At 34.0% G+C, this 27,510-nt stretch overlaps 4 protein-coding genes across 5 annotated transcripts; 1 reads left to right on the forward strand and 3 right to left on the reverse strand.

Annotated features, from left to right (window-relative positions):
* Nucleotides 1-5,237: 5,237 nt before the first annotated feature.
* Nucleotides 5,238-8,473, reverse strand: LOC102595854 (ubiquitin-conjugating enzyme E2 28). Its single transcript, XM_006346023.2, has 5 exons — nucleotides 8,414-8,473; nucleotides 7,121-7,212; nucleotides 6,573-6,700; nucleotides 5,677-5,781; nucleotides 5,238-5,590 (listed from the first exon to the last, which is right to left on the reverse strand). Exons 2-5 carry the CDS (start codon nucleotides 7,188-7,190, stop codon nucleotides 5,447-5,449), a joined length of 447 nt encoding a protein of 148 aa, XP_006346085.1. The 5' UTR covers nucleotides 7,191-7,212; nucleotides 8,414-8,473; the 3' UTR covers nucleotides 5,238-5,446.
* A 997-nt stretch (nucleotides 8,474-9,470) lies between these two features.
* LOC102596196 (KH domain-containing protein At5g56140) lies at nucleotides 9,471-15,758 on the reverse strand. Of its 2 annotated transcripts, none has more exons than XM_006346025.2 (7): nucleotides 15,538-15,758; nucleotides 14,243-14,328; nucleotides 12,112-12,257; nucleotides 11,156-11,275; nucleotides 10,955-11,071; nucleotides 10,273-10,416; nucleotides 9,471-10,163 (listed from the first exon to the last, which is right to left on the reverse strand). In XM_006346025.2, the coding sequence occupies exons 1-7, from the start codon at nucleotides 15,642-15,644 to the stop codon at nucleotides 10,014-10,016; spliced, it is 870 nt and encodes a 289-aa protein (XP_006346087.1). In that variant the 5' UTR covers nucleotides 15,645-15,758; the 3' UTR covers nucleotides 9,471-10,013. The 2 variants fall into 2 exon arrangements, with proteins under 2 accessions (XP_006346087.1, XP_006346086.1); XM_006346024.2 differs by having other exon boundaries at nucleotides 10,955-11,083.
* A 2,896-nt stretch (nucleotides 15,759-18,654) lies between these two features.
* Nucleotides 18,655-24,541, forward strand: LOC102597071 (THO complex subunit 3). The gene is made up of 11 exons (XM_006346027.2): nucleotides 18,655-18,762; nucleotides 18,905-19,000; nucleotides 21,272-21,401; nucleotides 21,990-22,081; nucleotides 22,355-22,423; nucleotides 23,153-23,210; nucleotides 23,317-23,416; nucleotides 23,734-23,820; nucleotides 23,915-23,993; nucleotides 24,121-24,253; nucleotides 24,342-24,541. The coding sequence occupies exons 1-11, from the start codon at nucleotides 18,700-18,702 to the stop codon at nucleotides 24,374-24,376; spliced, it is 942 nt and encodes a 313-aa protein (XP_006346089.1). The 5' UTR covers nucleotides 18,655-18,699; the 3' UTR covers nucleotides 24,377-24,541.
* LOC102596748 (uncharacterized) lies at nucleotides 24,456-26,066 on the reverse strand. Its single transcript, XM_006346026.2, has 2 exons — nucleotides 25,124-26,066; nucleotides 24,456-25,044 (listed from the first exon to the last, which is right to left on the reverse strand). Exon 1 carries the CDS (start codon nucleotides 25,920-25,922, stop codon nucleotides 25,248-25,250), a length of 675 nt encoding a protein of 224 aa, XP_006346088.1. The 5' UTR covers nucleotides 25,923-26,066; the 3' UTR covers nucleotides 24,456-25,044; nucleotides 25,124-25,247.
* Between the last annotated feature and the right edge of the window lie 1,444 nt (nucleotides 26,067-27,510).

Consider the following 27,510-nt stretch of genomic DNA (forward strand, 5'->3'; position numbering starts at 1 on the left):
CATTAATTAGTGGCACAAGTCATAAGTAGCCAAGTGGTGGAATAAAAGAGCACAATGAAAAAAGGCAAAAAATTATCGAGAAGGATTGTGGTGAAGTGATAAATATTTCTTCAGTCTTAATCAAAAGGCTCGGGTATGAGTCCCTCTGGATGGATACAGAGTCATCTTTATTAGGAAGTGTTTTACCTCTAATGTGAAACTTCTCAATGTGAATTTAAATTTAGTTGAACTTTAATGTGAGTTTCAAACCGGAAAACCAAAAAAGAAAGAAAAGAGGCAAAAAATTCATTAGGGGATCAAATCTTGAAATAATGTCATAACCATATCCATCCATAAAGAAAAGCCACCACTAATTCTTCTTTTTTATGTGAAAAAAGAATAAAAAAATAAATAAACAAAGCTCCAATAACTGAAAAAAGAAAGAAAAAAAGAGACAATAATGTACTTGGAATTTCATAAACGTTATTGAGACATCATAGAAGACAATAACATGTGAGAATCTGAAACCTTTTCTGAAGTATAAAATCCCTATAAGATTTTGTTACCTCATTTTCCCTCTAAATCTTAACACCATATTTAGTTCAAAAAATCCAACCTAAATCTAAAAGGTAGATTTTGTGTACAAAGCATCTCGTATTTGATAGTATTAGAAAGAATGCGCTGGATTTTTTAAGAGGTTATCCATCCTGGTAATACTTTTGTCCAAACATATTTAACTTTGAAATTCTGATGAAATTCAATGAGTTGTTTAGTATATAAATTAAATTCACAAGAAAGTAAAAGCTTGTAACATGTTGTCAAAAAAAATTCTTTATAGTTTTTTCATTCAATGTCTCATATTTATTTATTCACGTTCATTAAAATGAAAATACTCTTTACAAGGTTTTCTTTTTAATGAGCAAGATTCAAACTCAAAATTTTATTTCTTTTCCGCTTTGTATCTTGCTAGTCACACTTTTCTTGTAACCTTCTTTAGAAAATTTCTCTTTTAGAATGTTTATTGAAAATAGTCTTTCAACCATACATTGATATGTGTACGTCTAATCTTTTTAAATCTCAATTATGAAATTACACTAAATACGTTATCACGGTATCTAATTAGTATGAGGTTCAAGAACCAAGACAAAGAGGTTAAAAAAGGGAAAGAAAGTCAGAGAATTGAGAGAAAATGGAAAGAGATAGACAAGTCACAATCAAAACATTACAGAAAAAGACAGAATTACTGTAAAAGAACAACCCTATCTGTCTGCTTTTACAGTTTCATCTAGTCTCTATCAAAATTTCTGCACAATTCCTCCTTTTTTTACTCCTATACATTCTTTTTAATTTTATGTCAAACATAAATTACTATACTTTTTACACTTACCATAAAGATTACTTTAGCACATGAATTAGAGACGTAGACACATCTCCAGCTTATCGAGAATATAACCCTTAGATAAAAAATTATATGGAGAAACTATATATTAACGTAAAAAAGTCACTCCATTAGATAATCGAGTCTTGAGTGTTGTTTTGCTAATCCTTTCTTATTTATAGTCGTAGTATTACTCTTATATTTTCTTGCTTCTTTGATTTTTGCTAGATTATTGTGTTTCAAAATATTTTGTCATGTCTTTATTTAATGTTTTGTCTTGATTTTCTTTACTTCTTGAATAAAGAATATATCAAAATAGATTTTTTATCTTTTGAAATAAAAATAAAATTTACGTATATTAAATATATTATTATTATTATTATAGTAAAATACCAAATATAATAGGACAAGCTAGATGAGAATTTAGATGGACACCTTCACATGTTAGCATTAAATAAAATAAGAGGACAAAAATACAGATCTTTTGAGCTATCTTTTTCACAAGGGGTACGGTACGGGTTTTTTACAGCTTATAATAATGTAATTAATGTAGTGTCACTATTATAATATTTGCAATTCTTTTAACATATAGTTTCTCTTCTGACACAATATTAATTAAAAGGTACCTTGGTAAACTTTTTTCGAAAAAAAATCTATATTCATTGACTTTGTTTTGATCATATCTTTATCATTTTATTTTTTTTGGGTTTTGGGGCGTGGGGGGTTGGTTAGCAGATTGGTGACAAGATATCTAGTTAAGTTTGAAGAAATCTTAGCCGTTTAATTATAATTTTTTGTTGGCGAAAAGTAACAAGTATATGTGAGGTTTGTGTACGCTATGTAAGACGAAGGAACACGCTATTTCCAATCAAGTTTTTTTTTTCATTTTCAGAACTCAAATATGAAATACATAATTAAGTTTGAAGAAATTCTATCCATTTCAGTATTATTTTAATGTCAGGAAAGAGTATTAAATATCTGATAAAATAATTGAGATTCACGTAAGCCGACACAAATAAAATTATTACTATATATTTTATTTTATTTTTAAAAAGGGTAATTTGTGTAGTCTATATTTGATGTACCTTTTCAAATGGGGCAGCCAACATGCCGCTCCTTCCTATATCTGACCACCCATCACATGTCTTGTTTCTTTGTGACTATTTTTGATAATATTCTTCTTACTTTTACTCCCAAAGTCACTTTCTAAATATTTTTATCACCAAAATATACTGATTTTATACAAGGTTTACAGCAAGTTAAATAGTAGGAGATTTTTCTACTAAGTAATTTGACCTTTCACCAATATATTGTCATTTAACTTTGGTTTCGTGTAATATTAGAATTCAAATGTAAGTACAATATATAGAGAAAATGATCAAAATGGTCCTTAATGTATGGGCTTTGATTCCATTTGGTCCTTAATGTATGGACTTGATGGAAATAGTCCTTTATGTATCATAAGTTGTGATCAATTTGGTCCTTAACCCTAAAATTAATATTATTATTTTTGCCGTCAAAATACACGGAATATGTAAAAGATGCGGTCGTTCAAAACTTTCCTTCCCCTGTTTCCAAAAATTCCAAAAGGGCACATCAATTTTTTTTTAACCAAAAGGGCAAAATCGCTCCTGACGGAGCGATTTTCTTCTGACAAAATTGACGCCGTTACTCTTTTCAAAAACGTAAAAATCGCTGCCGGTGCAAAAAAAAAATTCTTTTTTCTTTAAAATCACTATTGTGATTTTTTTTTTTAACAACGCTGCCCCAACAACGTTTAAAAAATATAAATAGCTGTTATAGCAGCCATTTTCTTAAAAAAGTTTTAATTTTTTTTTATTAAAAATTCCCGAGGTGAGGACTGCTTAAAAAAATAATGGGAAATTGCTCCACGTGTAGCGATTTTAGTTAAAAAAAACTTAATGGCAGCGATTATTTAAAAAAAAAAACTAAAATAGCTACACGTGGAGCGATTTCCCATTATTTTTTAAGCAGTCCTCACCTCGGGAATTTTTAATAAAAAAAAATTAAAACTTTTTTAAGAAAATGGCTGCTATAACAGCTATTTCTATTTTTTAAACGTTGTTGGGGCAGCGTTGTTAAAAAAAAAAAATCACAACAACGATTTTAAAGAAAAAAGATTTTTTTTTTGGACCAACAGCGATTTTTATGTTTTTTAAAGGAGTAACAACGTCAATTTGTCAGAAGAAAATCGCTCCGTCAGGAGCGATTTTTGCCCTTTTGGTTAAAAAAAATTGATGTGCCCTTTTGGAATTTTTGGAAACAGGGGAAACAAAGTCTTGAACGAGCGCATCTTTTTACATATTCAGTGTATTTTGACGGACAAAAATAAATAAATATTAATTTTAGGGTTAAGGACCAAATTGATCACAACTTATGATACATAAAGGACCATTTCCATCAAGTCCATACATTAAGGACCAAATGGAATCAAAACCATACATTAAGGACCATTTTGATCATTTTCTCCAATATATATCACAACCGACAAGGTAGGGACACGTGTCTTTCATATCTTTTTCTTAAAGTAGATGACAAATCATAAATTATTAACTCCTTTCGTTCTTTCGTTTTTATGTTGATTTTTTTTGGGTGCGCAAAATTCACTGATCTAACTAATTTAAATTCAAATGGTAAAATGTTCACTATGAGCGTCTTTAGTACTACTTTCATATCTAAGATTTGAACTCAAACCTTACATTGTTTGGAACTTAAATTTGCATTTTCAAGGTATAATGTAAGCATATCTTACATTTATCTTTATGTGCTAGAATGACTAAAACCTCGACTCAATACAAAAGAAGTGTCTTTGAAGTAAGATTTCAAGAAAAGTTTTAGAAAGATGGACAAACATGAAAAGACATCTTTGAAAAAATCAAATGTATAAGTTTTCTTTTTGTAGAAAAAGGAGAAATGGGGAGGGGATAACAAGGTGAGGAATCGTACCCTACCAACGAGGTGACTTCAAGTAACTAACCAATTGAACTACTAATATCCCCCAACCAAATGTATGAGGTAAACTTGAAATAAATAAATAAAATGATTTTACTCCAATTGAGACTACTTTTTGCCTCATGCACTCCTATATACCAATTTTGTGCCTACATCTTTGTAATGTTGTTAGTTTGTTACTCATATATAGCTGGCTAAACTTAAAAATGTGACAACACTCTGATACAGTAGAGTAGTAGATGGAGAGGACCACTTCACATTTTTGTATACATCTAACTACAATATGTACATATTCCTTTTGCTTTGTGTTAACCAGAGAAACAAGTTAAAAGATTTTTGAATTCTTTCTCCATACTTAGTATATAAGAATAAGAAATTTGAAAGATGAAGGTGACATTTCATTTTGTGGTCCAATTCATAGGATCTTGTAAAATCCCTTTCTTCTTCTGTAATAATATAATGTTAACCAAGTTTGTTCTTAGTCTTGTTTTACATCCACCTTACCATGTGTAGCTAGCTGGATAAAGTTTCCCCTCTTTTTTTCTGCCTAGAAAGCAAAAACTAACAAACTATATTGACCAAATTTGGTCCATTAGCCAAACAGCCAACAATTTTACCTTATTCTTAGGTGAAGGTTAACCAACTCTGAACAAATAGTCATCTGTTCAATCTTTATAGTTGGAAATTAACCACTATCATCAAGTCTCAAGTTCCACAAAGTAACTCTTTAAGACATTAAACGACGATGTCCGCGAATGGTTAACAAGCCATAGTTAAGGCTTTCAACTAATTAGTTGAGAAGCAGACCAGGCCCAAAACAAGGCCTGAAAAAATGGCCCAAGGAAAGTTTTTGGACTGGTACATATCCATAAAATCCTGTGACAAGTTATTAAAAAAAAATAGCAACGAGCGAAAAAAGAGACGGTTTTTCATATGTCAACAAAAACATATCTGAATTTCACCAAATGATAAATCGTTAACGAGTCAAAAAACTAAAGGGCAAAATACCAGAAAACAAGAAACACCAATATCTTTAAATTGTGCACCATGCCTATGTTTATTTACTACTATAGCATAAAGGTCCGATGATATTCATTAGAGTAGAACTAAATGTGTTCAACCCATTGCGTATTTCTGGGTCCATGATCTGGCAGTACTCTCATACTTCGCTCTATCCGTCTTGTACATGTGAGCAATCTCTGGCACTAAAGGATCATCTGGATTGGGATCAGTAAGCAAAGAGCAAATGGAAAGCAGCACCTGCAATTTCCCAGCATAATTGTCACCAAAAAGTATACATAAAGCAGATGCTTTAGAGATGAGCTAAGAAGTATGAGATACTTTACCTTGGATACAGTAAGAGCAGGGCTCCATTGTTCCTTTAGGATATCAAGACAAATACTACCATTACTGTTGATGTTTGGGTGGAAAACCTTGGTTTTGAAAGAGACCTACAGAATTCAGAGTCAAAACAAAGTAACATTGAAAATCCAATCACTGAAAACAGGGTTTTGCAACAAATTAAGAATTGAGAAATACAATGGAGCTAGCTTTTGCTGGTATTTACATGTAACAAGCAAAAACAATAGCACTTCACATATTTGTCCTTGTTATTCCAATGATACACAAGGAAGTTGACAGAACGGGTTCTCTTATATAGTGAAACTCGGAGTATAAATCATTTAAGCAAGGACTACAGAAAACACATCAAGGGCAAATAAAAGAATGGCCAACGTCCATACTTAGGTCCAACAGACAAAAAATTGAACGCCAATGATATCTAGAGCCAACATCCATCCTGGTAGATGCAGGATTTTGCGTCTTCTGAAAACCCTAGGTTGCTTGAAGAACTCCATTTCTGTGTTACTCGGTTTAATATTTTTTACCATCACACCAAATATTGGAACATTAAGTTTTATCAGACCTAATATACAACACTAACAACACCAACAAAAAATCAAGTGTAATCCAACTTGTGGAGTTTGGGAGGGTGATGTGCACGCAGCCTTACCCCTACCTTGTGGAGGTAGATAGATTATCTCAGATAAGACGTCGGCTCAGGTAAAACATATCAAATAACAAATATGTAAAACAAATACATTCGAGTTCAGGTTTAATCTACTGGGAACTCTTGCAGTAAATAGTTCTAATCCATGGCGAGACAGAATTGCTAAAGGTAAGGAATGTTGGAAATAGGAGCAAGAGAAATTTTACAAAATACTTGGCAAGACTTCAAAACTACCTTTGGGGGCTTGAATGGATAATCTGGGGGGAAATGGATAGACACAAGGAAAACACCCCCAGAAAACGGACTGTCAGATGGACCCATTATGGTAGCTTGCCAATGGAACATATCCTCACCAACAGGACCTGCAAGAAGCAAAACACTTTTTCAGTCCAAAACAACATCCAAATTAAAAGTACACAATTTTCACAAATTCCAGCACAAGTGCAGACATGTCTAACAAAATATTAACAGAACCAAAAGAATTGTCACCTGTTACTCTGTCAATCCTACCCCAACCCGCAGCCAACATTAGGGGGAAAAGGGAAACAAAGAAGAGGACCAAATGAACAGTAAGTAATGACTACCGATCGGATGGTAAGGGGAAAGAAATCATCAGATTATTCCCAGCACATATCTGATGTGTCTAAAATATATTCCAACACAAATTCAAGTTGCAGACATGGGAGAAAAGACAAGTTCTCAAGGAACAGCAAGCCTAGAGGGGATATCTATAACATGGTAATAAAGAGACATTAAGCAGCACAAGTCACACTCATATATACCTGCACTGCAAGAAGCAGGGGGGTCTTTCTGCAAGTCCTTCAATTCCTTCTGAATCCTCTTTGAAGCCATAACGAATTTGAGAGACTTATCACTACAAAAAGAAATCCAAATCAATAATGCCAAAGGAAGGCCAAATAATCAAGAATTAGATTTTTTTTTAGTAAATTATGATGACACTTCAAAAATAATTTAATAGAAGTTGTAATGGTATGCACTTTTTTTAGGTAAAAGTGTTGTATTAAGGAGAAGCAAACTGCTTTCCTCCCCGGTGCTGCTCCTGTAAGTGCAGAGGAGCAGGCAAGAACTATTACATTATATTGGTTAAACTCAGGCAAGAGAACAGACAATGAAGTTCCAAACTAGTCTCAAAATATACAAAACATTAATAACAATGTTTTGGGATTTTTACCATAATCAATGGCCTCAAAATATACAAAACATTAATAACAACGGAAACCATCACATCCTAGTCTCTATCTAAGAGATAATGATCAGAATTTTGACTTGGAACAAGAAATCAAATAAATTACTATAACCATTAATACCAACAACAAGGACAACCATTACATCCCAGTTTTTATCACACAGATAATGATCAGAGACGTTCGCCTAGGACTTCCCCACAACCTCTTCCTCCCAAAATTTCTAGACAGAGAGTTCAAAAATACGAAAAAGTAAACACACAAAGAAGCCAAAGGAATTCAACATTTACTATATATACATAAAAAATAATTTTAACCTCCCACATAAACGAAAAGGGGTTCGGATGAACCCCTTAACCCTGCCTAACTCCACCCCTGCAGTAACGCATACCAACCCAAAACAAGAATCCAATTTTTTTGCAGGACTCCACAAACAAACAAAAAATAAACAAAAAAAATAGTCCCTTTTTCCTGTTTTTGTGTTGAAGAAAGTGAAACCTTAAAAAATCAACCTTTTTTGAATTAAAAAATGATTCAGCACATCAATTCCTCAAAATTAACAATCAACTTACTAGTGCTACTACATATCTATACAAAACTAAACAGAATCAGCTTTATAAATTCTCTTCTCATCAAGCCGACATTAAAACAGAAACAGAGAACGTCAACTACGTTTTTCACATGAATTTTTTTATAAAAATAATCGGCAAACCACCATATAAATCCAGAAAAATTACAGCAAAAGCATAAACAGAACATACAAACAAACAAACATCAATTTATAACAACATCATATAACTAATGATCGATTTGCAAAAAAAAAACAACAGAGAAATCGGTAGGGTTAAAAAATCCTTAAGGGTTACGAACCTTTTTTTGAGAGAAAAGAGTTTTGGTTGGAGGCTGCAAAATATGAATTTTACGACTGAATGAATATATATAGGGAGTTTTGACTCACAAATATTATTATTAATTAAGGTAGAAAAAATAATTATAATTATATTTGGAAAAGGAAGGGTCTCCTTTAGGCGGTGGACACCTCATGCCATGCACGTGTTAATACCATGCTTTTTTGCCTCTTTATTTATTTGTTTTTTCTAATTTTCCATATTGGATTAAAATTATGACTTTGGTCCTTTGTAAATTGTAATATTGGCATTATTTTTGTAGTTTTTCATTTATTTAATTGTTTCGATTATTGTATTATTTCATTATTATTATTATTGTTTTTTCTCATATTTGTTGTGTAATGTTTTCTACATTGCACTTTTTGTGTTTTATTTGCGTTAGTATGTATATCTTTTTTCAAACTATTTGGCATGCTTTATTTAAGTTAGGAGGTCTATCAAAAATTTGTGTAAAATTTCATCTCTTCATACTCTACTTGAGAAATTATCTTGAGTATATTGTTAGTAATCCGTTGATCAAAAAGGTAATCTTAAGCGTGTTGTTTGTTTTTTTTAATGTATGTTAGCATTTGTTGTCTATTGTTTTTTTTTATTAATTGATGTGGTTCATGTGATTCTTTTGAAAAAATCTTTCTACGCTCACGAGATAAAGGTAAAATTTGTGTAGGTCTATCCTTTTAACACCCCCACTATATGTTGTGAACATAATTTAAATGCAATATAGTGTAAATAAGAGAACCAAAATTACATTTTACTCCTTAGTGGGAAATTAGACACCCTTTAAAGAACAAAAACAATCAAAATAAAAAACTAAAGAACTTATTCCTTTTCCCACTCTTTTAACTTTCTGTGACTGACAGTTCCATATACAATCTGTCTATCTTCATCTTTTACCCTTCCATTACTGATGGAAAAGAGAAAAGAAAGGAACTTTAGGGAGCTTTGACATGTTTTGGTAAATTTGGAGGAATAAAATAACTTGAGCTAAACGAAGCTTACTCCAAATACAACCAAAAAGGTATACAAACAGAAACTGAGCTTAAACCATAAATAAATGGTGTCAAGTGCTTTGATGTTCACAACATTAATAAAAATGCTCTCCTAAAATATTACATAATGTTCCAAAGGAGAGCAGAAAAGGCACCAACTGCAGAAAAACTGTAAACATAGATCTTCACCTCACCTTCTCTTTTTCTTTTTTCTTCTTTTTTATCAGTACAGACACGCCTCGCTAGCATTACAGGCATTCCCACACCTTCAAATCACAAACTAGAAAATAATGGAATAATACAATGATTGGTAAGACAGCGCTCTGGCGACATCAAGCAAACCTCTAAGCGGTCCACAACTATGGCTTACTGTTTACTAAATCTTCCCTGACCGGAACATAAACACACTTCATATCATTATAGAGACAAGTTAGAACTGGCACAGAACAGCACCAGTGCCCCGATGGCAGTGCGAGGCATCTGACGTTATAGCAACATCTGTTGCATATAGGACCTGCTGGTTGGTTAGTGGTGTGTATCAATGCACAAGCTCCAAATCCCACTAGACAAAGATCACACTCTGGTTTTAGCCCTCTTCATCCCAAGACTGTTGTGGAAGGGGGAAACAGAACCAGACATTTGAGAACCTTCTTCACGAAGAGTACCATTGAGCATTGCAAGTTCACGCAACTGCTGTTTTTTGTAGAAATCCTGTGACTCATCCTGCATTTGGAGGAAGAAGATGGAGAAATATTAATGAACAACTCTCAGCTTTGAAAATGTGTGATACTAGACAAAAAATGACAACTTGCAATCTATATGTTGAATTTACCATAGGCCTGAGCAGATCTTCCAATATCTCACGTGCTTGCAATAGCCGGGCATCAATGATCTCCACTGGCAGTTCAGCTTCCACAATAACATGTAGAGGCTCATTCAGGTGCTCATACCCCGGTTTGCCTCTCATCATTTCTTCCTTCAAAATAACAAAGTAAATTCTTATGTTGAATGTTGAGAAAGATGATTCCAGATGGAAAAATTGTACAAATTACCACCTCAGACTATCCAATGCCACTAACAAGAGTTACTGAAAATTCTAATGAATGGAATGAAAAATTGACCTCCACCAAAAAAACTTTTGATACATCAACTTCGTACCAACCTATGGAGGTAAGGGGCAACCTTAGTATCACAGATGAATCAACTAAGCAAGCCAGAAAAAGGGAAACTTATCTAAATTTAATAAGAACTTCAAAAACATCATCAACCAATAGGAACAGAGTGGAATAGAAACCTATATAAGAAATAAGAACATACTAGAAGGAGGTTCAAGCTATTAATTAATGGCCAAAAAAATGAACAGGTGGCTTCATTTATCACCACAGCTACCGCTGGCACATAAAATCAACTGGGAATGGATCTTTGGGGTGGGGGGTGTTTATAGAAGTAGGGAGAAGTTGTCTCTCGTGATTATTTCATGGCCTCTCAAACATTACATCAGTTCATAATATTACCTTTACTGGATCTTTGATGCTTCCGCGTCCTCTTATCAGAACCCGGCATTCAGTAGTAGCTTCCACTCGCTTTAGAGAGTTCCCTCTAGGGCCCAGGAGTCGGCCCACGAAATTGTACTGCAAAGGTAACTAAAACACACATTCAACATGATGTAGCCAAATCATGATAAACAGAATGAGAAAATAGATAATAGTACATACACTAGGATATTGATCCACTGGTATATCAATTCTGAGTGTTCGCTTCACTATGAGGCCTGATGAGTTACTTTGAGTATTAAGCCAGTTTTGAGTCGACGGGGAGTGCATTAAACCTGATATCTGGATATGATAACCACAAAATCGGTTAAACAGGGAAATCCACACCATGTGCCCTCTCTTTTGTACTACACTAAAGATAAACCCGGAAGCCTCCTTTTTGTGAGATAACTAACACTGAACCTCCTTATGATTCAGAACATTTAAGACATTCCAAATCCAAGACTACAAGAGGAATAAGAAGACACACATAGATCTACACAAGTTAAAACAAAATAAAGACAATAATCTACTAATCACGAATGCAACATTAACAGAGACAAGATAGACATATACTACAAGAGGAATAAGAAAGCACACCCTTAAAAACATAACAGATCTTGATGACTCTAATAAATTTGGAAACAACGAGCTTATGATTTTCAATTTCCAGTGTTTCAGAATGGATCAAAGCATCCCATAAGTGTTAGCAGAATTGAAAGTAAGGATATGCTCCTGTGGAGTGATAGACATCTAGATCTCATCGTAAAATAGTCTCATGGACATCTAGATCGCATCCCATATGTGTTAGCAGAATTCTGTGGAACAAGCCCCTCACATTCTACTGAGATAATTATTTAAATCAACATAGACATTTAGATCTCATCGGAAAACTTAGCTGGCTGTCAGTACTCCTAGTAACTAAAAGCAAAATTCTAAATCAGATGCTCAGCTTAAACTATTTATCAACCTTGTTGTTGTTAGCTTCACCTACCTGTCACGAGACAAGTGGAGATTGAAGTTAAAACAGTTAAAAAGAAATCAAGTTAGCATGGAAATTAGAAACTTTTGTCAGAAAAGCTTTTCAAACATAAAAAATTAGATCTAAAAGAGGTTATGTTAATAGTTAGTATCCATACTTCTGAATGAAATGGTGATGCCCATCTGTCCACATTAGCTCCTCCATTTGAAAACATTCCTCCTGAAGCCAGGGGGCTAGCATGTTCAAGCCCATTCTGATCTAAAACTGATGCATTCCCCAACAGTGTAGTTACACGCAAAAGTTCTGCTTCAAAAAGGTCAATTTCCAAGAATAAGACGTACCAGTTAGCAGTGGTTAATAAATCAGTTAGCAGCCACCACAATATGGACAACAAGACGGATCCTTCATTGGTTAGTTATCTCACGGATTTTATAGAAAAAAATGATTTGTTAAAGCAATCAGTTAAATGTTATGGACAGAAGAGACTCCTAAGATACCTAATTTGCGGATGAATGGTTAAAACACGGGGAACAGTAGAGATGGGAAGCATGGAGCAGAAAATATACGACGCAAAGGTACAATTAGAGGGGTATTAATACTGGCACTTTAAGGCACCTTTTTTTCAGGTGATGATGCCAAACTTTGATAGCAAGGTATATACAATCTTCTCTATAACAAATAAAAAACCCTGCCATTTAAGTGATTTGGTGTGATAGCAGACAGAAACTAGGAGCAATATTGTTTTTATGAAAAGAAGTCCCCAAAATGACAACCAGAAGGAGGAAGGAGGTGGAGTTCTAACCTAATTTAAGGAGAGAATTTAGGAAGACAACAGTAAAAAAAATCACATATATGTTAGGACAGTCCTAGTTTGTTGGTCGTAATTAAAAAAGAAAGTTACTCCTTATAGGTTCAACTTGTCTTTGAACATATCCTCCGTCATTTCCAAGATATATTTAGAAGAAGTATGAAAAGAAAAGAATTTCCTTATAGGTCTAACATGTCCTTGGCCATGCAATCCACCATTTCCAAACACATTTACAAGAGGAATAACATGCCCATTATGACCTCTTACTATGATATAGATATTCCCAAAATGCAGGTCCACAACTCAAACTTGAACGTTATTGCTAGTCACACAACGATTCAACCCTCCCCCTAATATTAAACAAGCTTCTCACAATGCACATCATGCTTCTTATACTTCAAGGATCAATTTCATAGTCCTCATCTTAATATTGTATACTACTAGTGTTGGGCAGTCAGTCATATTAAAGTATCCATTTTCCTTTTCATCAACACCTCTAGACAGTCGGGGAATGCAGAAGCACGTGTTTCCTTCTATTCCAGATCCGTTACAGGCTACACCGCTAAATAGTACTTGAAAACTTCCCGGTACAGCTAAGCATATATGACAGGCTGCTGGTGAAATACACTGGGATTTTTGCATTGAAGACTATTGGCAAACTTCCCACAATCTGGCCAAAAGATGATTTCAATAACACTTTCCATCTAAAACTTAGAGGCTCACAATGATATATGTGTGGTAGCACAGTTAAAATTGTCAATGAAGCATATCATAAATGTGAAGAAACAAACCTATAGGATACTGGGGGATAAAAAAATGGATAATGAAGTTCTTTTTTATTATTGAACTGGAATGGGACAATGAAGTGTTTATTTCCAACATATAGGAAATAAACATGGATTCAGTACCAGGACTCTCTCAACCTCATCTCATTCTTGCTAGGGGGTGGGGTTACAACATTATTTATAAACAAATTTGTGACAACCTCCAAATTAAGTCAAATGTAATTCCTTGATCTCACACCTATTACGACATGTAAGTCTTTAATACACTCTCGGTAAGCGGACCACAGCTGACCATAGAAGAAGGAATATTTTATTTTTATTTAGAAACTGCATAGAAGGAGGAAAATTAGAGACACTAATACCTGTTTTATGGGCCAAATATCTAGTTAAACATGAATAACAAAAAGACAATCATGGAATATACAAATAGTGTTGGGAGTCCTCCAGAAAAAGTGCTGACCAACTTAACATAGAAGACCCAAACTTGACCTAAACTTCCACCCAATTAGCAAAAACAGAAGTATACAATGGATTTATCATCTTTATTCAGATGAAAAGGATGTACCCATCAACGTAAAATATTTTTCAACCTCATTCTCTAATCTTTGACTTCTCTCGTGTTGAGCAATAAAAAATATTTTTTGATATCAGAAGCACAAGTGGCTGAACTAATCAAAATTCAACTTCCTACTCACCCTGATTCAGCAATCGGTAGCAGTGAGGAAGGACAGGCACAAATGGGCCGAGTTTGTGGCGTTCTGCAAGTAACTCTGAGAGATACCTGTTAACACACATTGACAAATTAAATACTCACAGTAATTTATGGTATAGGTACACACAAGAAGAAAACCATCAGTATCTCTATCAAAAAAACAGTTGTTCCAAGTTTGATGGTCCAATGTATTTGGTTTGTGCTATTTTAAGTATTTTGAAATTAAAAAAAAAACTATGTTGCATAGCGCAACGAGATCTCCTATTTTGGTCAATCACATAAGATGCACTAGAATAAGCAAAAATAAGCAGATAAGTTCACTTAGATAGAACCAAAATGTAAATCGAAAGGACAGAGTTGCAGTATTTGGTCAGTGGCTGCAGCAAATTGAATCATTTACCAAAAATTGCATCGACCACCACAAAGTAGTAGTGGGTGAAGTGTTACTCCACGCCCGCCAACTCAAAATCCCGGATCCACTCTATCGATCAGTAAAGTAGGGGAAAAAGGATCATAGAAAAAATGCTATTGCAAGACCGAAGTTTTATAGTCTTCTTCGGTTATCAATTCCAGAGTAGTTCAAGCAAGGAAGTGAATCTTTTCTTTACAATTGCTACTCTCTTAGTTTCTCAGAAGAAGATTGGACCAAATGCTCTGAATGAAGGGGAAATAATAATAACAATCAACATCCCATAGAAGCAAAGAAAACAACTTTTTTGAAGCAACAGACCGAACAAAAGTATTTGAATTGAAAAATGATCCAAAGGAAGAAGAAACAGCAACAATCAACATCTGATAGAAGCAAAGAAACGAACTTTTCAACGCAACCAACCCAAAAAAGTATTTGAATTGACAAAATGATCCGAAGAAGAAGAAACAGTAACAATCAACTTCTGATAAGATCAAGAAATCAACTTTTTGGAGGAACAAACCTGATCAAAGTATCCAAATTGATACAAGGAATCATAGAACCAATCCAGACCGTTTGAAATTGCGGTAAGGTATATAGAACCTTAAACTGACGCTTTTCACTAAGTAAGAAAACAGCTAAACCAGATCTTTCATTTTAGAGAAATCAACTTACAAATCGTCAAACCAAAAAATGAAAATAAAGTCACAAATCATAACCACAGAGTAAAATTAAAGCAACAGATTGAGAAACACAAAAACTGAAGATCGGATATAGGCTTAGCCAATTTCAGCACGATCCACTGACTCAACAAAGACGAAGACTGCAAACATAAAAACAAAGTTGTTAGAGAAAAAGGAAAAACGCACTTCTCTTGCTCGGCGATGGCAGAGGAAGCAGAGCGTAGTCCGGCGATATGAGGAGACTGAGGAGCAGATGGAGATGGTGAGTAGGCCATGTACCTTCCGGACGACATCTTCACCGGCGGCGATAGAATCCGATGACGGCCAGATTCACCTACTTTTCACTTTCCAAAAAGGAGTCCCTCTGTTTCCTTCTTTTGGACTGGCAATGACCTGGTATTAGTAGATTTAATATAATCGTCGGTGGACAGGGCCCAGGGGAGAGTGAAATTTTTGATATTTCGATATCCGTTTTGAAATTCGATTAATTTAAATTTACATAAAAAAACGTTTAACATTAAAAATAAAGTCTCACCGTTTGTAAATCATTATATGTAAAATAATCTAGAAATGTCAACTAATTATCTAAGCCATAAAATTCAACGGGCGTTCTTAAGGAATTAAATTCTCTTATTATATTTGAGATTATGAGGTTTCATTTACTTTCTCTCGTAATAGAACACATATATATGTGATTGAAGTAGGGATATTATGTGTGTTTTGAAAAGAAAACATAAAATCTACAATCCGCATAATTAACATTAAAAAGATTTCACTAATCTGAAAAGATTATCGATTAATCAAATTATTTGACCAAAATCGAGTATAATGACTACACTAATCTTGTTTTCTTCTCAATATTTTACGATCTAAAAAATGTGTTTCTATATATAAGCACAAAATACTTCATCTCTTTAGTAGATAAACGATAAGGTTTCAATTTTTTTAAAAAATATATTAAAATTTTCATTATTGATTTATACCTACTTAATATTCAATAATCTTCACATAAACGAGACATCAAATCTATATCACTTCACTTGTCATGTTATAATTATATTCATCAATTGAATATATTGTGACACGTCAAATCCATATTATTTGTCATGTTATAATTATATTCATCAACTGGGTATATTATTTTTGAAAATTAATCAAAAGGATCTCTAAGAAATTGATGATTTGCAATTTAATCATACAAATTTATATTATAAAAATTATGATAAGTAAAAAATGAAAATAAATAATATTGTTTATGAATTACCATGTAAATAGTTCTTTATTTTATGATATTTTCCTCAATCATTGTTCAAAATAAAATAAAAAGTAAACATAGTGCTAAATGAAAAAAGTTTACAACCTTTTACTGTATCACCAAAGACCATCCTTGTGCTTCACACCTTAAATTAGTGGATTTAGTGGTAGGTGGCTAATAATTTTTTAATTTTTTTTATATCTGATATTCTTATTTAGTCTCAATTGATTTAAATTTATATTATATAAAATTAATTTTAAAAAAAAATATTTTTTAAAATATTTAATTAAGAGCGAAGAAATTCTATCTATCTGTCAGAATTTTTATTGGTCGACTGTTGGTCCTAGCTCTCTAATGCTCCTTTCTCTCCATTACTTTTGTTCCTCAATTTTCAACCATTTATGGACCTTTGGGAATTTTTACTTTTGACCTAACATCTACTTTTTTAATTTATTTTTATTTGGTATTTAATAAGTTTGAGTTCTTATTGAAAATTCACACATTAAAAATGAAGTAATCTCTAATTAAAATGACTTTATATTCAAAACTTAAATATGTGACTTTTGATTAGAAATGAAAAAATACTTATCATTCCACTATAATTTTTATTAGTGAATTGTCTATTTTTATACTAACACTTATATATTTATTATATAGTTTAAAGTTTTTATTAACTTCAATCCTTTGAATTTTGTCAAAAGAGTCTATAGCTTAGCTAAAACTTTAAGTATTCAAGTAAATTGATGCATGTTTTGATTAATTTCTTGAAGTACTTGCCATTTTTTTCTTTAATTGTTAGTCTTTTGAAATGTATCACGAATGATTGAGTGTTAAACCATTCACTGTCAAAGTATCATATTAATTTTACATTATTACTCACATATAATCTAAAAGAACTCACTTTTAATTCATTACAAATTATATATACTTAATCAAATATCGTAATGATTAAAATTATCAATAATTGAGGGAATAAAAGTAGGATTATCTCTAATAGTACTCTTAAATGGATGAGATTGGACTTTCTCCACGTATTTAGGACGTTGATTGAACCTTTTTATTTTAATATTTCTTATATTCTTTAAATTACTTTTTTGAATAGATGGGCAAGCTATTTTTTAATTTTAGATCTAATCCCCAATCACATCAATTAATCTCCAGAAAAATTGGGAAATAAGAAGTATTATTTGTTCAAACTTTTGAATCAAATTTAAAATTATTGAAAATGTTGTCTTGCTCAAAAGTCATAATTGTACAGTTTTGACAATTATTTGAAAGGTACTGATATTTGTCATATGTATTTTTCAATCGATAGATCAGATAAATAATAATATAAAATATATTATTTTGAAGAACACTTGACTTACACTTGTGAAAAAATAAATAGTTATTTATATTTTTAGAAAAGTAAAACACATGTTAGTACACACAATATGTTCGAATAAAATTACCATTGACCAACTTAAAAATGTACAATAAATATTTATATGATTAATGTTCCTTCGCTATTATTGGATGAAATTCACCTTTTATATATTATTATTATTAGTATTCATTATTTATATAAAATATATGAATTGTTTATATATATTTTTATAATATATGAATTATAATTATGGTAAATTAATGGATCTTAAATGTTATATACCTAAATAATTTAAGTCCTTATGTTTATTAAAGTTGAACACTTTTCTTTGTCATTGTTACAACACACAACAATGTTATCTTGGATGGAATTGATCTATGAGAAGCATGTAGCTCGATTAAATTAAAGCAACCGAAACAAATTTCTGTAGAAATAAATTTTTAAAATCCTGTTTAGATGATTTATTTTTTTCCAGTTTAAAGGGCTCACATACTTCTCATGAGCTAGTTTCAACAAAAATAGCTACTACCTATCGTTAGGGGTTAATTACCAAAAATGCTCAATTTCGACAATATAAAGGACTATTTTAGACCATTCTCAAACTTAAGGGACTAGTCTATCATCTTCTCAACAGGGTTGGCATGAAACGACAACATTGTGTGTCGTTTTATCGTCTTCTAAACAAGAAAAATATTCAGAGAAGTAAACGGAGCGAACAAGCAGAGTAATGGCGGAAACAATACCCTTCAAAAACCTCCATAGCAGAGAGTACCAGGGACACAAGAAGAAGGTTTGTCTCTCTAAAACCATTCCTCCACTTTACTGTTAACAACAACAACCCTAACTTCGCTTTTCCTTTTTATGAACACTCTTGATTAGATGAATTGACTATGTGATACTTTATCTTCTATGTTTGTTTTTATTTATTAAAGGTGCATTCGGTGGCATGGAACTGCAGTGGCACGAAATTAGCTTCAGGTTCTGTGGATCAAACAGCTCGTATTTGGCAAATTGAGCCTCATGGTCATGTAAGCTTCATGAGCTCGTCTTTTTTGTTTTCAGTTAAGTTTATATGCTGAAATAAGGATAGCTTTTTGTTATTGTTGCCTTTTTCTGATTTTTTAAAGGTTTTACTGAAGTGGGAAACTGGGTGTAGTAAATAAACTGGATAAATTCGTTTACAATAGGCAAAACAAGATTTTTATGATATATGCATGAACTTAGGTACCTGAGATTTTCTCCAGAGTTAAGAAGCTGGTCTCTCACTTTAGTTGCTTCTGCCAAAGTCTAGTTCTATGTGGTATGAGTTGAGGAAGCTATGATAGTAATGCTTGTTGCAGTTACGTTTAAAAAAAATGTTTTTTTTTGTTACTTATCAAAGGTAGGGGTAAGGTATGCGTAACCGGGAGTTCATATGATTTCAATGTTATAGATACACAAAGAGGTTTGAATTGGAAGAAAAGGGAGAATGGGTAAAAAGATGCAGAAATGCTCCAGAATTACACAGTATGGCGAAATATTGCATGTCCCAGTTCAACGCACCTGGTGGAGTGATAGAAAAGCTGGAAAGGTAGCAAAGGAACATTTGGGATGCGGCGGATGGGACAAAGAAGTTTCACCTAGTGGGACGGGAGACCGTGACATCTCCTAAACAGTGGGTAGGACTTGGGGTTAAAGACTTGAAGGTTTTTAACAAAGTCCTCTTGGATAAATGGCTTTGGAGATTCGAGATGGAGGAAGAAGCTTTATGGGAGGGGTGATAGCGGGCAAATATGGAGTTATGGAAGGGGGAAGGAGAACAAATGTGGTTACCTTCCGAGTGTGGCATGTAGAAGAATATAATGAAGGGGTGGGAAGCCTTAAATAAAAATATTTTCTTTAAGGTTGGGGATGGGAGGAGACTAGTTTTTGGGGTCAAAAGTGGTGTAGAGATTTGGTGTTAAAGAATGATTTCTTGGTGTTGTATAGGGTCTCTGGCCAAATGGAGCTGTCTGTTCAGCAAATTAGGGGGGTACAAGGGAGGTGGGACCTTCTGGGATTTCCAAAATTGGGAGGTGACCGAGCTTCAAAGATTTCTAGTTTTACTGCATAAGCAATGCAAGCCAGTAGATAGACCTGATGCTTTGAGTTGGGAGTTGGGGAATAAAAAAGTGTTCTCTATTAAGTCCTATGGAAACCTTCTGGCTAGGGTGGAAGTTAGTTTTCCGTATGACTCGGTATGGACACCTAAGGTGCTGAAGAAGGTGTATTTCTTCTTGTGGTTAGCTACTAGAGGGGTGATATTGACGGTGGATAATCTTAGGGAATGAAAGGTGGTGTGCATAAGCTGGTGTTTCCTGTGTAAGGAGGCAGGAGAGGACATCAATCATATCTTGCTACATTGCAAAACATCTCGAGGTTATGGTAGGATATCTTAGATGGTTTGATATTTCTTGGGCAATCCCAAGGTCCATGAAAGAGTTGATGTTCAGTTGGAAGAGTGGAGTTAGGATAAGAAGACACAAGGTGTGGAATGTTATTCCTCTTGCAGTAGTGTGGGTCATTTGGAAAGAGAGAAATAGGAGAGCTTTTGAAAGGATGGAGAACTGGAGAGTTAGCTTTGCTCAATTGAGGAGTAGTCTCCGCTCCCTTATTTTCTTTTGGTGTAATTTCTGTTTGTATAGAGGATTGAGGTGTCTTTTGGAGAACCATATTTTATAGGTTTCTCCTTTTGTGGTATACTCCTTTTATATGACCAAGATGGCCTTGCTATTATCAATTAAATCTTTTACTTGGTCATAGAAAAAAAAGATGGATTTGTCATGGCCACTTGCAAATGGGAGGCTTGTTCTTCACAAGAGGATTGGGGGGGGGGGGGGGGGGGGGGGTTGAAACCAGATAAATTTTTACTTTGTTAGTGGATCGAGTGCTCCATAACTCTCTGTATCAAGGCTATAAACGTACTTTTATCTTGTTTCATAGTCGCAAATCCTAAGTTCCTCAACTTTGGAATTTGCATGAAGATTGAAGGATATTTTGCTTTTGTTGCTCTGTATCAACGCTATTAGTGTACTTTTATCTTGTTTCATAGTCACAGATCCCAAGTTCCTCAACTTTGGAACTTGCATGAAGAATGTAGTATATTTTGCCTTTGCTTGCAAAAACCTGGACCATTAATAGCTTGCCACCATAAGACTACCCTAAAATGATTGCGCCCTATCTATGTTTTCAATATTCTTGTCTTTTCTCATTCTTGAGAGGTGGAGTATGAAACCTCTTATGTCTGCATACACTCCAACTCTCTGATAGCTCTTTTGCAGGGAAAGGTAAAAGATGTTGAATTAAAGGGTCACACCGACAGTGTGGACCAGTTATGTTGGGATCCAAAACATGCAGAATTGATAGCTACAGCATCTGGTGACAAGACAGTTCGATTATGGGATGCCCGTAGTAAGTTTAAGTTATTTTGCACCAGCAATAAGCAGCCAAAGTACTGTATGAAATAATGAGTTGGAATTTAAAGAATGTAATGCTATAAGAGCCAATGTCTATTGGTTACTTGAGGACTTACACTATATTTATTCCCATAAAGTAATCATTCCAAGAACAATATTACTCCTGTTTCGAAAATAATAGGAGCGGTCTAGAGTAAGTGGGTCAAACCTGTTAAATTTCCGGTCTCAATTCATACATCAGTTTCTTATGTCTAGAACAATCTTATATAGTTGGAAACTGGAAAAAAGAATACTATAAATTACACCTTTTAATATGAAAATATTTTTGGTCAAAGAAAAGGTTATTTGACTGCTTAGAAACATGTCATGTAAAGTGGAACCCGGGGGGTTGGAATTGGGGGTGGGTATGAGTTAAGTAACTCAACATGCACTTTCTTCTTTATAACTACGACTAATAAAAAACTCTACATACACTTTCACAGCCTAGTTTCCTGTCAATTGCCAGGAAGTTAAAGATATTCCTATTTTTTTATTATTGGTCAGGGTGTTGCAGATGCTAAAACATTTGGTCTCCAATTGGCAGGTGGGAAATGCTCACAGCAAGTTGAACTCAGTGGGGAAAATATCAATATCACTTACAAGCCTGATGGGACACATATAGCTGTTGGGAACAGGGTACTCATTATTTCTATCATTTATTAATTCCTAAAATTCAGCACTTCTATCTTCTATTATCTTAGCTGCTTATAGATATGTATGTAGTCAAAATGAGTGCAGACACAAAACAGATATGTATCTTAGCTTCATCTCTTTCTATTGCATGTATTTTCTATCATTCATATTTATGATGGTGAGTTTTATTGGTGATATTCTGTGGAGTTCCCTACTATCTGCCTATCATGGAAATTAATTCGGTGCATAGTCTTATTCAGTTATTTTATGGTGCAGGATGATGAGCTAACAATATTGGATGTTCGCAAGTTTAAGCCTATTCATAAGCGCAAATTTAATTATGAGGTAGTCGCTTCCCCAGCTAAGTTTACGGTGATTCATAAGCCCATATAGTAGGTTATCAAAAGTTATGTAAACTTGACTTGTGCTGTACTGGGTTTAAGCCTACTGCATTTGGTCTGTCTCTTTCTCTTACTGCTGGCCCTTGCTTTTGTGTTGCAAGTGTTTCAATGTGAATCAAGTTTCTCAGATGTGTTGCTGCAAGTTTTGACCTTTATCTGCTGTGTGTAACTAATAGTCGAAGTAGGGATCTGTTGGACATTCTGAAAAAGGACTTGAAATCACAGAACATCAGTTCTTCCTCTTGGGCTTGATCTTTTCTTCCCCTCCAAGGGTGTAGAGACAATTACTTGTTAATGCAGAAAAATCATGTGTGATGCATGTATTTCTCTCCTAACTTGATTTTCTTGTGGTATGAGTAAATAACCATTTCCTCTTAAACTTAGAGATGCTCTTGAAGTATGGGTGAATGCTTCTGCTTCTCAGGACAAGTCTTTAACTCTAATTTGCCAAAGCTCTTCATATCTATTCGTTTCATCCGTATTCTTGACCATGCATGTAACCAGCCTCTTGTTTCTGGAATTAGTTGCAAAGAGTTTACCTGTTAAAAAAAAGTAATTTGTTGCTCAATGCATTGAGTCATATTCCTACTTGGGCATTCAGCATGATGAGTTCCATACTGTTAACACTTTTGAACTCCCCCAATTTCCCATTGTTACACTTTTGCCTCATCAGGTAAATGAGATTGCATGGAACACAGGTGGCGATATGTTCTTTCTTACAACCGGAAATGGTGGGTACAAATTAGTGAGTTGGCTTTGCTGGCATTCAGTAAGAAAAGGCTTGAATTTTCAATATGAACTTTTCTCACTGTCAAAGTTTTCATGTTTGTCATATAGGAACTGTGGAAGTCTTAGCTTATCCGTCTCTACAAGCCGTTAACACGCTTAATGCTCACACTGCTGGTTGTTACTGCATTGCAATTGATCCACTAGGAAGGTGAGCTTGATATTTTGCTGTAAGTATGCTTCCTTTGTGCTATGGTTTAAATGAGACTAAAAGAGGTCTCAAACAGCTCAAGAAGATGTGACATTCCTTTCTAGTAATGGGAGAATTCTTTGGCGGTAGTTCCAAGTAGCTAGTACCTTGTGGCACTATGATGTCAATAAGGCTATTGTCAAAGGACCATGCATAGGGCTCACTCTATGATGTCATTATGAGTTTTGTTGAAGGACCACTCATAGGTGCTCTCAGACCATGAGTGGGGGTTTTCATCTGAACTAATTATACCTTATTTTGATTCAATATTACACAAGATATTTTGCTGTTGGAAGTGCTGATTCATTGGTCAGCCTCTGGAGCATTAAGGAGATGCTATGTCTTCGAACATTTACAAAACTTGAGTAAGTTCTCAAGTATGTTTTCGTCCATCTTATAATTTATACGAGTTTCCTGGGACAGGTGTCTGATTTTTAATTTTTTTTTCTTGCTACTCAGGTGGCCAGTTCGGACAATAAGTTTCAATCACACAGGAGACTACATTGCCTCTGCTAGTGAAGATTTGTTTATTGATATTGTATGTTGTTGAGAACCTGTGTACTTCTTCTACGTAGAAAATCTCTTTAACCTTTCAATAAATTGTACCCTCTTCTACATAGAGAATCTCTTTAACCTTTCAATAACTTGGCAATTATTTTCGACAGGCATATGTCCAAACTGGACGGTCAGTTCACCAGATTCCATGTCGTGCTGCCATGAACAGTGTTGAATGGAATCCAAAACAGAACTTGCTTGCCTTTGCTGGGGATGATAAGAACAAATACCAGGCTGATGAAGGTGCCTTTCTGACCTAAGAAAGAACTCGATTCTTCCTTCTCTTTAAGAGTTACAAGGCCTAATATTTTTCTTCTTCTTTTCTATGTAGGTGTGTTTCGCATATTTGGCTTTGAGAGTGCATAGCCCTGAAAGGTTACTTTATAATTAAAAAAAAAAGGCCTGAAAAAAAATCTTTGTATAATCTATGAAGAAGAAAGCAAAATTTTCAGATGAACAACTTGTTTACATTGATTTTGTAACATTTATTACATGTCATTTTTGAAAAATTCTGAAAGAGATGTTAGAACATGGGCAGTGTTTCAGCATTATTAATAATAGCTGTATTGCCCAAATCTGTAAACTTCAAAATTGCTGGCTGTTGAAACTCTGGATCTCTGCTCTTTCGCTCATGCAATGGGCAGAGCAGTGAGCCTGATGGTTGAGTCGAGACACCGCTAGAAAATGGTGAGCAAGTTTCCAATAATGATGTCATTGCAGCATGATTGATATGGAGGTGTAAAGAAATTGTTTAGGCTTCATTGGCTAGCACCTTGAAAGCGCTTGGAGCAACGGTAAAGTTTTCATGTGATGCCACACGGGTGCTCGCCTCCCTTGGGGTGTGTTCCTTTTCCAGATCCCTGCCTGAATATTGAATGTTCTGTGCACTGGACTGTCCTTTTTTCTCTGCTGGCGGGCAACTTCCTTCTACTGTTGTTAAATTAAGGTGCCAACTCTTCTCCTGTTGCTTTTGGGTTCTTTTTCCGGCTAGTAGGCTCTATGTGGGTAACATCAGGTTTGAGACTGTATATTCCCTGAAAAAGAAACAAAGGTGAAGAATGAAACGAGTTCACAAATTGCTTACTGAAAAAGGTGACAAAATCAATCATTTACCATTTCTATTCATGTACGAATGCCTCGACTTGGATGTCTGCAAGCTCTTTGAAGCAAAGAACAACTCTTTCCAGATTCCAAATTTGCTGATTTGTGTATGAACAGAGATTGAAGACGAAGAAGATCAAGCGCAAAGGACAAGCCTGGAAGCAGGGAAGATCAATCCTGTAAAACAAACAAGACAAATAGTTACAACATTCTGAGATAACCAAGTTAATGGCTTCCATTTGATCTCCACACTAGAGCTCTTCATCTTCTTCCCAATCTGTGGCTCTTTCGACAGATCAAAACTTGCCCCTTTCATCCTCAGCTCCGAAATGCACCTTGTCAGTGCTCTACCATCCCCCCTCTCCCTCTGCAACTGCCTCGATACCTTCCAAAACCTGTAAAGTTTCACCTGCACCAAAAACACAATACAAAACGAAGTACAAACTGATAGAAGCGAAGGAATCCACCATTTTTGACACATAACATTACCATCAAGGTGGTCCTCAGAAACAGAGGTGAACAGAATCGTAAAAAACAGAGCATGAAATATAAAGAAAAAACAACAGATCTGAAATATTTCTCTCCTAATACTGTCCATTCGTGTCTCTTTGGCCGCAATTCTACGGCCAGAGAGATCCTCTTCTCTTTGCCAAAGCTTGAGAAGCAAGAGATGCCCTGGACTTTTTGAGATTTCCATTAATGGATGGTTTTGAATTGCAGTTATGGTAGTAATGGCTGAAGAAAGTTTAAGCTGATGCTCTTCATCAACCGGAATTTCAACGATAACATGACAATCCTTTGATTCTGCCATTAATGAAAAACTGAAATGAAAGAACAGCTAAACAGAAATACTAGCAATAAGATGAATTAAGAAAGCTTAAAAAGAGATTAGTGAGCTTTAGACGAAATTGCAGTTAGCTTAAGAGTAGATTGTGATAGCTTTTGATATCCGAAATAGAGGGGATAACCAGATATTTAAACTGAGTTTTGCAACGGTCACTTTTTCTGTTCTCCATTGGTGGCAACCCCAACGGTCGGATCATGGAAAAAGATAAACGAGAATACAATAATTTACAATATAGCGTACAAGTCAAAGTGGACTGATGAATTATTATATTAATTCCCTAATGTACGTATGTTTTGATAAAATAGTTCATATAGAAAAAAATGAAACTCAATAGTTCAGATAGAAAACTCATTAAAACGTGATACTTTCTTGTGTATGATTTAATGAGAAAAAAATTCAAAATTGTCCTTTATTTTTGGGTTAAGACTTAAAGTTATCTTTGAGTTTTCATATGTAATAGTAATAGTCCCTCATGTTTATAATATTGTTGCACTTTTGGTCCTCTTTCAAACTTTTGCCTATTTTTCAATATTGATTTTATCCACAATTTGTGTATGGAATGTTCCATCGTCTTTTTTTTATATTTAGTAGAAGTAATAACTCTATGTGAGAGGTGAGAAGAAGAACACCTTGTTTTGTTTTAATAGAAATATTATTGCAGCTAAAATCGAAAGGTTCATTGTGTCCTTTTCACGTGTAATAGTACACATTTTTCTTTTCTTGCGGCATATGTAAATGTATTCTTAGTTTAGCTGCAATAATATTTCTACCGAACATAATAAGTTGCTCCTCTTCTCACATTCTCTCACGTGAAGTTATTATTTCTATTAAATATATAAAAAGATGATTGAACATTTCATACATAAAATAGTGGACAAAATCAATATAGAAAAAAGTTTGAGGGAGGACCAAAATGCACCAGTATTGCAAATATGAGGGACTATAACTGTTTCATTTAAAAACTAAAGAATAACTTTGAGTCTTAATCCAAAAATAAAGGACTATTTTGGGCAAAGGTTTGAGGGAGGACAAAAAATACATCAGTATTACAAATATGAAGGACTATTAGTGCTTCATATGAAAACTAAAGAATAACTTTGTGTCTTAATCCAAAAATAAAGGACTATTTTGGACTTTTTTTCGTGATTTAACCATTTATCTCTTGTTATTTCAAAGAAAAATAAGGTTAGATTTGTCTTTGTCGGCTAATAGTCAATTATTGACTAATGCCTACCTAAATACATAGTTCAAAAGTAAGTTTGAATTTAAGAATAAATTTAGACGTATCATCTTCATTATTAACATCCACTGGCCACCTATGGACATAATCATTCATCATAAAATATCGTTAATGCCTTCAAAAGTAAGAGAGAGTTGAAAATAGAAACTATTTTCCAAATTTATAATACGTTTTCAAATTAAATTTAAAAGTTTTTATGACGAAGATTGATGTTCAAATAATAAAAATTATTCTATTTCAAATAAAAAAAATTTATGATCAAAACGTAATTCACAGTTTTTGAGTACACAGATATTGCAACTTGGAGGAGAA

The sequence above is a fragment of the Solanum tuberosum genome, unplaced genomic scaffold (assembly GCF_000226075.1).
Source record: "Solanum tuberosum cultivar DM 1-3 516 R44 unplaced genomic scaffold, SolTub_3.0 scf00076, whole genome shotgun sequence".
NCBI lineage: Eukaryota > Viridiplantae > Streptophyta > Magnoliopsida > Solanales > Solanaceae > Solanum > Solanum tuberosum.

Coding starts and splice junctions, on each gene's coding strand:
- LOC102595854 (XM_006346023.2), bottom strand. CDS start 7,190: ATGGCTTCAAAGAGGATTCAGAAGGAATTGAAGGACTTGCAGAAAGAC. Junction 6,701..7,120: donor CCCTGCTTCTTGCAGTGCAG/GTATATATGAGT, acceptor TGCTTCTTGCAG/GTCCTGTTGGTGAGGATATG. Junction 5,782..6,572: donor ATCCATTCAAGCCCCCAAAG/GTAGTTTTGAAG, acceptor TGAATTCTGTAG/GTCTCTTTCAAAACCAAGGT.
- LOC102596196 (XM_006346024.2), bottom strand. CDS start 15,644: ATGTCGTCCGGAAGGTACATGGCCTACTCACCATCTCCATCTGCTCCT. Junction 14,329..15,537: donor GCCATCGCCGAGCAAGAGAA/GTGCGTTTTTCC, acceptor GTGTGTTAACAG/GTATCTCTCAGAGTTACTTG. Junction 12,258..14,242: donor CTACCGATTGCTGAATCAGG/GTGAGTAGGAAG, acceptor TTTTTGAAGCAG/AACTTTTGCGTGTAACTACA.
- LOC102597071 (XM_006346027.2), top strand. CDS start 18,700: ATGGCGGAAACAATACCCTTCAAAAACCTCCATAGCAGAGAGTACCAG. Junction 18,763..18,904: donor ACCAGGGACACAAGAAGAAG/GTTTGTCTCTCT, acceptor TATTTATTAAAG/GTGCATTCGGTGGCATGGAA. Junction 23,211..23,316: donor CTTTCTTACAACCGGAAATG/GTGGGTACAAAT, acceptor TTTGTCATATAG/GAACTGTGGAAGTCTTAGCT.
- LOC102596748 (XM_006346026.2), bottom strand. CDS start 25,922: ATGGCAGAATCAAAGGATTGTCATGTTATCGTTGAAATTCCGGTTGAT.